At 31.4% G+C, this 10,286-nt stretch overlaps 1 protein-coding gene and 1 long non-coding RNA gene across 2 annotated transcripts; both read left to right on the top strand.

Moving 5' to 3' along the window:
- Positions 1–1,928: 1,928 nt before the first annotated feature.
- Positions 1,929–2,717, top strand: LOC122271827 (tigger transposable element-derived protein 6-like). Its single transcript, XM_043054330.1, has 3 exons — positions 1,929–2,487; positions 2,570–2,643; positions 2,712–2,717. The coding sequence occupies exons 1-3, from the start codon at positions 1,929–1,931 to the stop codon at positions 2,715–2,717; spliced, it is 639 nt and encodes a 212-aa protein (XP_042910264.1).
- Positions 2,718–3,797: 1,080 nt separating this feature from the next.
- Positions 3,798–7,077, top strand: LOC107442978 (uncharacterized). Its single transcript, XR_001583941.3, has 2 exons — positions 3,798–4,153; positions 6,843–7,077. It is a non-coding gene; the product is annotated as an uncharacterized lncRNA (long non-coding RNA).
- The last annotated feature ends 3,209 nt before the right edge of the window (positions 7,078–10,286 follow it).

The raw sequence follows: 10,286 nt of genomic DNA, 5'->3' as shown, positions 1-10,286 counted from the left end.
AGAATAAAAACCCAAGGGGGTCACTCTGCAGACAGCAGAAATACACTGAAGAGCCAAAAAAACTGGTATACCTGCCTAATGTCGTGTAGGGCCTCCGCGAGCACGCAGAAGTGGCGCAACACGACGTGGCATGGATTCGATCAATGTGTGAAGTAGTGCTGGAGATAATTGACACCATGAATCCTGCAGGGCTGTCCATAAACCAGTGGGAGTAAGAGGGGGTGGGGTTAGTTTCTGAACATCACGTTTCAAGGCATCCCAAATATGTTCAATAATGTTCATGTCTGGGGATTTTGGTGGATTTCCGATACTCACGGTATACTCGTGAAATGGTCGTACGTGAAAATCCAAATTTCATTGCTATCTCGGAGATGCCATGTCCCATCTCCCGTGCTCCGACTATAGCACCACGTTCAAGCTCACTTAAATGTGTATAACCTGGCATTGTAGCAGCAGTAACCGATCTTAGAACTGTGCTAGACACTCGTTGTCTTATATACGCGTTGCCGATCGCAGCGCTGTACTTTGATTGGCTCCATACCCCTCTATTTGCATACTCATGCCTGTACCAGTTTTTTTGGCTCTTCAGTATAACTACAGAGTTGGAATTTAATACTAAAAGGAAAATTTTCGTTTATAAATTTAACATTTCCTGTTAACATGCGAAAATTAATAAGCCTAATTAAAATTACGGAGAAATATACTAACAGTCTTTGCTCTAATGATAGAGCACGAGCACATATTTTTAAGCCATTGCTTGAACAACATTTGTCAATAGTTATTTGAGCAACACTTATCAGTAATTACTTGAAAAACATATGTTAATAATGTATTTTCAACAATTACATTTCCAACAGTTAAATCTAAAAACAATAAGTTAAAAAATTTTAGAAACCTCACCACAGGAATTTTGGAACAACCAATCAACCTATATTTGCAGTTACAAGAGCGATTTGGAGAATTGTATAAATACATGATCACCAAACAAGCTCTCAGTTGTAGCACTCATTAATTGTACTAAAAGTACTTCTATTAAACTACAGAAAGAATTTAATGCCGACGAGCGTTTTGGGCATTTTTCTTTTTCATTCATCTACAACCGTTTCTGCCAGGGTCCTAAGCCTTTTTATGCAAGGCAAAACCTAGGCCCAGATTTTGGAAATCATTAGAAAAATTTCAATGAGTCTGTTCAAGAGAGCTGTTTGAGAAATTATTTTTTCTCAAAGATTTTCTAGCACTGAGCATTGCTATAAATACACAGCAAGTTTCCACTCTAATGTTACAGCACATGAAAAAACGAAATACAGTGAAACTTCTCCTAAAGGCCACCTCTACTTAAGGGCCACCTCTATTAAGGGCCAATATTTTGAGGAACGAAAATTTTCCCCATAGACATAATGTTAATTTTCCTCCCATTAGAGGGCCACATTTTCCTGACTACCTCCAATAAAGGCCATTTTTTTTAAAAAAAATTTCTCAAAAAAGCCATTTTTTTACATTTTTCTTCTCGCAAAGGCCATAAATCTAAACAGGTGTGTCCAATTCTTTAGCTAAAAGTTTTGTAATAGAAACAATATTGTTTTTAAAACTTTATGTGGTGAATCAGCTAATGTTGATAAAGATTTGTGTCAAGACTGGAAATCAAGGCTTCCAATCATTCTGGCCGGCTATGAAGATCGTGATGTTTATAACTTAGATGAGACAGGACTTTTTTTCCGTGCCTTACCTACCAAAAGTTTAGTTGAGAAAGCAGAAGAGGCCAAAGGAGGAAAACAAGCTAAATAGAGGCTCACTGTGTGTTTTTGTGCTAATGCTGCTGGTGAAAAGGAAAGCCCATCGTCATTTGGCACTCCAAGAAACCTCGTTGTTTTAAAGGTAAAGATTTATTACAAATGGGAGTAAAATATCATTATAATAAGAAGGCATAGATGACCATGGAAATATTTAAAGATTGGTTGTTTAGTTTTGACAATAAAATTACAAATCAAGGCAGAAAAGTGGTTCTTTTTTTGGATAATGCACCATGTCACTCATTTTACGAAAACTTGAAAAGTGTAAAGCTTCAATTCTTGCCTCCAAATACTACGTCTGAAATTCAACCTCTAGACCAAGGAGTTATACGCTGCTTTAAATTAGAATACCGATGTTTTGTTTTGCGAAGACTCCTTTCTATTATAGATTGTGATAAAAATTCATCACAAATCATTCAATCTATAACAGTATTAGATGCCATTCGGTGGATTAGACACGCCTGGGAAAATGTAAAAGGACAGACAATTGTAAATTGCTTTAAAAAATGCGAGCTAAGCAATACAGCTTTAGAGGCCACTATCGATGCAGCTGATTTAGAAAATGAAGTGGTTGAACTTTCAAAAGCTGCTGCAATTCAATATGACCCAAATTCAGATAAATATGAAAATGGGCTAGAATGTTACGATGATTTATTGGAAGATTGGGAGAAAAGATTTATAGATGATTTAGATACAGGTAAAACATTTATATTCATTGTTTTAAGTTTTAAAAAAATACAATACATATTTTTTTAAACTTATTTGTTAAATTTTTTCAGGAGTTCAGTCTGATTCAGATAATGAGAATGAGTCCCCTGTGCCATATTTATCAAACCAAGAAACGCCAATAGAAGTAAATAAACTGATATCCCAATCCAAGGCATTAATAAATGATGCGAATTTAACTAATTTGTTTTATAGAGTTAAGGAATCATTAGAAACTAAAATTGTTTGCGAAAAAATTGTAAAAAGTAAACAAACTTCAATTGAAAATTTTTTTAAACATGTATAAAAACTTAAAATGTTAATAAACAGTTTTTTTCTACATAAATTTTGATTTCCTCATCTTATTTTTTGGTCACCCTCATTTAAGGGCCACCCCCCATAAGGGCCAATTTTCAATGGAACGACAGGTGGCCCTTACCGAGAGGTTTCACTGTACTTCTTTTTTTCAAAAACGGTCAAAGATTTTTTTTCAAACATATTCTCGCTACGATAAAAAGCATAAATTCGAGTTAGATTAATGCGTTTATCGTTTTCTTTTTTTGTTTTTAGTTGAAATTTTAATTTATAAAAATTCTTTGCATTCGTTTGGTTATTTGATTTATTTCAGTTCTATTAAATGCTTAGATTTTAACTCTGTGGCGTGCGCTAATGAAAACTAAATTATATAGTTCTGAGTTTTGAAACGTACTAAAAACTCAAATGGGTGAAAAGGAACTTTTAAAAAAAAAGTTCAAATACTTAAATTCGTAAAAATAATTTTTGAATATTTATGTAAATTTAAATTCGATAAAATCTTTTGCAGTTTTTAGTGGTATTTCAAAAAATATTTCTAAGGGATAAAAAAAAATCCAAGGATTATCTGAATAGATAGAAAAAACTAAAATATTAAGACGTGTTACCACAAAAATTTCTGGAGCTAACATATGCCAATTAGTTAAACCAAGCTTGATTTTCCTTTTATTTTCAGTAGCGCACATTCTTCATAACATAAACTTAACGGATTTTCAAATTTCTGATTATTTTTTATAATTTATACCATTCCTGTCAATAAAACCATTATTTCTTTATTTGATCTTTTTTTAACTGGATTATTCAAGTTTATCAATTATTCAAAGATTGTTCGAAAATATACTTTCTCATTTAAGGATTTTTTTTTTCGATATTGCGTACCTAACTAAAAGAGGTATCCTTCAATATAAATAACGTAACAACTACTCGATTACGAATTGCTCAAAGATTAGGCCTATTCTTTTTAGTTATTTTTAGTAAACTACGTATATCGTCGCATTAGATTAATAAAATTATACATGATTTTTAATAGTCTTAAAATTGAGTACAGTTTTGTTTGAATTTCCTATGTATTAAAACAATTTATGATCTATTCAGTTGGTTGAAAAAGTTGAAGAGAACTTATTTATGGTTAATAATAACATTTCCCCATCTGGAACTATATTTTAGCATAATATGAAATTTTGCCATAAAATAGTACTTAAAATTGCTTGAATACATCATTATTACCAATAAATAGAGCTGACTAGATTATTTCAGCTCTATTTATGAAAATAACTTAAAACGCACAAAAATGAATTATTTATTCTTGCTGTTCATCGTTGTTGCTGTATTAGTAGCAATAGTCTGTGAGTATAAGCTGTAATGATTCTTCTGTTGGTTTTTCTAATCAAAAATCGATATTTTTCATTAATTTAACAGATTAAAAAACAACAAATTAATAGTTTCTTTTCATTCGGTATTTTATTGTTCTTAAAAAGCAAAATATAATTTTCAAATTGTTTATTTACGCAATCTCATAAAATATTTCATGTATCCTAATTCCAATCACTATGAGTGTTATTTTTTTCTCTTGCACGCTTTTGAAAAAATATCACTATGAGTGTTATTTTTTTTCTCTTGCACGCTCTTGAAAAAATATCACTATGAGTGTTATTTTTTCTCTTGCACGCTCTTTAAAAAATATCACTATGAGTGTTATTTTTTCTCTCGCACGCTCTCTAAAAAAATAACAGTGTGAGTTACAACAGAAATATTTTATTAAATTATAACATATTTTTTCAATTGAATTTATAAATATAATAACTCTTGATTAAACCTCAAATATAATTATTGTAAGATAGTGTGTTATTTTCATGTATTATTTAGATAACTTTCATTTTAAAGTGGTAAGTGCTATACACGCTCTGAAAAAATTAACACTAAGTAGGGGAGAGTGGGGTCAATCGTAACATTTTTTACTTAACTATTTTTAACTATCAAGAAATCCAATATATTATTAGTATTAATTGACAGACGAGTAAAGTACACTATCCTCTACTAGAAAAAAAATAAATACCTTATTTTAAATGTTATTATATTAGTTATTAACAATTTTTGACAGTCGTGCACTTGTTACAATTGTCCCCACTTACGGGGTGGGGTCAATTGTAACAGTTCATAAATTAAACTAAAACATAGTTAATTATACATATTATTATAGTTGTGATAGATTTTTTTATTGATCAAAACAGTAGTGATATTTTAGGAGTAAAAATAATAATGAGCAGAGACCTAAAGGGTTAAACTTTTAACTTTAAAAGGTTAAAAAATTTAATTTGTGCTGTGAAAGGTGACAAATAAAATAATGCACATGCAACATAATATAAATGATGCAGGAAACTTTCGGTGGTTCTTAAAGAGTTAAGTAATGGTTTGTAAACATAAGATTATTTATTTTCAGCTGTTGCAATCGTCCCCAAGACGCCATTTCAGCTTCATTTGTTAAAAACAATGCCAGTTAATTAACAAAACTAATCTTTTTTTGAAATGTTAATTAAGGTGTCCACTTACATATTCGGTTAATAATTTTTATTTAAACAAAATTACTTTGTTACAATATAATATTCTAATACCAAAAAAAAGTACTTACGTAGCGTGAAAATATCTTTTGTGATGTAACTCTTTCAAAAGTTCATAAAAATGGCTGCCCGCAGGGGTGTACATGTAGATTTATTAAATACACCTTGTGCGCCACCTAGGAACCAAATCTAGAACCCGATACTCGACATTTTTGCTTTGTTACAATCGTACCCTGTTACAATTGACCCCACTCTCCCCTACCTTTCCCAATTTTCGCTTTTTCATCGTAATTAAGATTTTATCTCAAGTTGAAATGAAATAAATTATTATATAGTCGAATTTCTCTTCATATCTCTTCGTGTTGTAGTTTTATAGTTATAAATTTTTTTGTGCCAAGTCTACGATTGGACAAACCTATGAATCTTGCAGGAAGCCCACTGTAGTCTATGTACGACTCTGTTCATTTTGCTTAACAATAGATAATCACATAAAAACAGAATAGTAAACCGGTGATAAAAAGTTATTGAGCCAGAGTTTTAATCTTTATTTGATTTACAAAAAAATTCATCTTAACTTAAACAGAACTTAAAACTTAAAATGCAAGGCTGTGGATTCGGAAAAATTTTTGCAAGATGCTCGTAGTTCATTTTTGCAAGATGTTCGTAGTTCACTTTTGCAAGATGTTCGATGTTCGTTTTGTAGATGTTCGCAGACTTTATATGATAAAAATCCTCCTGAGAGTGCTTGCGCAGAACAATTATCTGAAATATTGACGTTAGCGCTTATTGTGAACCCACCCTAAGTAATTTAGAAAGTTTCCTTATTTTAACACTATGTTTACGGACGTTTCTTATATACCTATCTCTACGAACACGAATCAATTTGACGCATGAACGAATACATATAACAGCACTTAGAAAGCAATGTAATTATTTACAATAAGAAAAAAATAGAATATGAGATATATATTTATGGAAAGTTTTTATTATTCAATAATTTTATTATACACATCTCTCTGATCAATTGACATCACTCTGACATCATTGACATTCTGCACTTGTTCTTTTTGTTATTGCTTATCGGCAACAGTTTTTTTATCGCTTGTTTCGGATAACGGATAACAGATCGATGTATTATCGGTACATTCCTATTTATTATTGACGTGATGTTTGTATGTTTACTCAAAATTTTGTCTAAATTACGATCGCGTCAAATTGAGATAGGTATACCACAAAGAGAATTTCTTTCAATATTTCAACGCTTTTGAAGAAAATAGACTTCAATTTATATTTACCTCTATCAATGGATAAAAGTCATTACAAGAGATAAAATAAAAATGCAAATGGGTTTTGTAATTTTCCTTATAAAATTCGAAATGCGTCAAAATGACGCGTCCCGTAAACCTAGTGCTAAATGTCAGTGTGTACATTTTTAAATCATTTGCCATGTGCACTTTTGTTATTAATTAAATTCCAGGTGGCCAGCTCAGTTCAGACTGTGGATTTAAAGGGAAATGTGAACCACCACATTGTCAAATGACACTCTTTTTGGGATGTCCAGCCTGTACTTGCATAGGCGGGATGCCGTAGAACATCATATGCAACTTGTATGCCGAATCCCATCCTGCATTCAAGCTAGAGGTGGCCCAAGAGAGTATTGAAACCTGAGTTCATTTGTATTTTTTTCTGCAATAAAATTGATTTATCAATCATTTATTTATTACACTTGCGTAATATAATTTAATTTCATTCTGACCACTCTTTCTAGGTTTTATGGCAATGATTTTATTTTTTTTTCAAAAATACCATGAACTCGATTTACTATCACATTACATCGATAATAATTGATACAGGATGTTCTGTATTCACCACTGTTAACATATATTTTAACAATCCCTATTCTAAATTAAATCAAAAATATATAGATCAAATTGGTGTGGCAAATTATTATTTGAGAGATAAGGATACGAATGCAATCAAAATTAAACATTAAAATTCTGTTATCACCTCTGTTAACATATACGATTTTTAGAATCCCTGTAAAGAATTAAACCAGAAATGTATTGATCAAATTGGTGTGGTAAATTATTATTTGAGAGATAAGAATACGAATGCAATCAAGATTAAACATTAATATTCAGTAATCACCACTGTTAACATTTACGATTTTTGGAATCCCTATTCTGAATTAAATCAAAAATGTATAGATCAAATTGGTGTGGCAAATTATTATTTGTGAGATAAGGAAAGAATGCAATCAAGATTAAATATAAAAATTCTGTAATGATCTCAGTTAACAGAGACGATTTTTAAAATCCTTGTTAAGAATTAAGTCAGAAATGTATTGATCAAATTGGTGTGGTAAATTATTATTTGAGAGATAAGGAAAGAATGCAATCTAAATTAAACATTAATATTCTGTAATCACGACTGCTAACATAGACGATATTTAAAATCCGTGTTAAGAATCAAGTCAGAAATGTATTGATCAAATTGGTATGGTAAATTATTATTTGAGAGATAAGGAACGAATGCAATCAAACTTAAACATTAATATTCTGTAACGACCTCAGTTGACATAGACGATTTTTAAAATCCTTGTTAAGAATTAAGTCAGAAATGTATTGATCAAATTGGTGTGGTAAATTATTATTTGAGAGATAAGGAAAGAATGCAATCACAATCAAACATTAATATGGAGAAAGGCAAGATCTAAACTTAGAAACCTGCTTGTTCGCTGGATTAAACTGGGAGGAGAGGAAAATTAATTAATAGCCTTCATGCCATAAAAGCCAGCATTCTAACAGAATTCCATGTTTTCAATATCTTCCTTTCTGAATAATATTTCATTCAGAAGCATTTGATTACGTTTTTTTGTAATCTGTAGTGGTCTGATATTAATTTGTGACCCTTATTGAGATTATTTTCACTTCTTTGTTTACAAGAATTTTGAATAAGAGCCGTGGTGGCTCATGGGATAGAGCGTTCGCCTTCCAGTAAGGTGAACCGGGTTTGAATCCCAGCAATGGCTGAACGATACGAATTCCGCATCCTGCTTGCACCGACCAAAGTGCTGACATAAAATATTCTCAGGGATTGACGGATCATGGGTTAGAGTCCCCCTGCTGTCAGGCTAACCGTGGGAGATTTTCGTGATTTTCCCCTCCGTGTGCCGCAAATGTGGGTTAGTTCCATCACAAAATCCTTCACGAAGGCAAAATTTCTCTCAATGCTAGATCCAGGAGTTTCCTTGTCTTCTGGATTGGGCTCAAAATTAAAAGGCTACGAAGATAAACATTAGTAGTCGTAAACCCCCAAAAATTGGGTCGGCTGTTCGACGACAGTTATAAAATATTCTGAATATGTATACTAAGGGGTTGATTGCGGAATACTGGACTTTTTTATTATTACACTCTTCTTTTAGATGAAGGAAAGTGAATGCTCTCTGCAGTAATTTTTTTTAAATATTTTCACTCTAACTAAAAGTTTTTTCCTCAGTATATCAAGGTGCGCCCCGCAGCTAATTTGAAAGAAAGAAATTAAATTAGGGCCCAACGTATATATATATATATATATATATATATGGATTTAAAAACAAGACACTTCGTTTGTTTTATTAATTAAAAGTTTGTAGACCAAGTATAAAAATTGGAGCATAATTAAAGCTATTTTTAAACCGTTAATTAAAACATGAAAAATCATCACTAGAATGCAAAAGAATTTAAATGAAGCTGCAAAAGACGATTTAAATTGTAATATATTTTTAAAATTTTAACTACCAAAATTAGATTGCTGTTTAACTCAAACCCAATAAAAAAATTCTTGAATTATTAATTTTTATTAATCAATTATAACTTATTTTTATGATTCATTAGTTACAATACATTTCATAAGTTAATAGTTATGATTATTGTATTTTAATTAAGTTATAATTTATTTTGTTAATTATAATTATTTTTTATAATGAATAAAATTTAACATTACAGTAAAATTAATAAAACATAAGACTTTTCATAAGAATCGATTATAGAACTTTTTGATTTTAGTCAGTAAAAAATTATGAATAAAAAAATTTATACGTATATTTTTATGAATAATAATCATGTTCATTTTATTTTCTATAGAAGCTAGCATTTAGTATGGAGGAAAAAGATGCAGAAGAATTTATATTGTTGTTAAAAGGGTATTATCGCCTTTTTATCTGTAAAGAATTGCTTATAGAATATGACAAGTCAAATTTTTCTCAAGTCGAAACAGGTACGTAGGCTGTACAAAACTGTAATTGAAAATTACCATAATTGGCAATCAAAATTGCCATGAATGTTGGCGTATAAATGTTGCTTATTGTATATATACAGCTCTAATAACAACCGACTATTCTGGCAAAATTAAATTCCTAGTGCACTTTAGCGTCCAAATAAGAGTTTTTGTGCTGCCATCTAGTGTGGCAGAAACTAGACGTCCAAATTAACATGGCCAACGATATCTCACCCATTGTGGTGGTCCTGAAAGAGTGGATACCACTTCTGGAGAACGCACTAGGTCTGCTCATGAGTGCGCACTTGTGCAGCTCATTGGAAATAAAATAAAAAAATAACAACCGGCGATTTGTGATTGAAAATAAGATACGNTATATATATATATATATATACACTGAGTGGCCAAATTATTATGACCACCCCTTCAGTACGCTGTTGGGCCACCTTTTGCGTGTATTACTGCCTTACTTCGTCTGGGCATGGATTCTATGAGATGTTGGTAGGTGGTAGAAGGTATGCCAGACCATGCTAGAGGAACTGCACTTGCCAATTCCTGCAAATTTGACGGTACTGGATCCATTTGTCTGAGCGCCCGTTCAGTTTCATCCCACAAATTCTCAATTGGATTGAGATCTGGGGATTGTGCTGCCAACGAAGCAAGT

The sequence above is a fragment of the Parasteatoda tepidariorum genome, chromosome 6 (genome assembly GCF_043381705.1).
Source record: "Parasteatoda tepidariorum isolate YZ-2023 chromosome 6, CAS_Ptep_4.0, whole genome shotgun sequence".
Classification (NCBI taxonomy): Eukaryota; Metazoa; Arthropoda; class Arachnida; order Araneae; family Theridiidae; genus Parasteatoda; species Parasteatoda tepidariorum.
This window is presented reverse-complemented; position numbering and strand designations above follow the sequence as displayed.

Excerpts from the sequence above, each read along its gene's own strand:
- LOC122271827 (XM_043054330.1), top strand. The coding sequence starts at position 1,929 with ATGACCATGGAAATATTTAAAGATTGGTTGTTTAGTTTTGACAATAAA. Across the intron at positions 2,488-2,569 it reads TATAGATGATTTAGATACAG|GAGTTCAGTCTGATTCAGAT; the intron begins GTAAAACATTTA and ends AAATTTTTTCAG.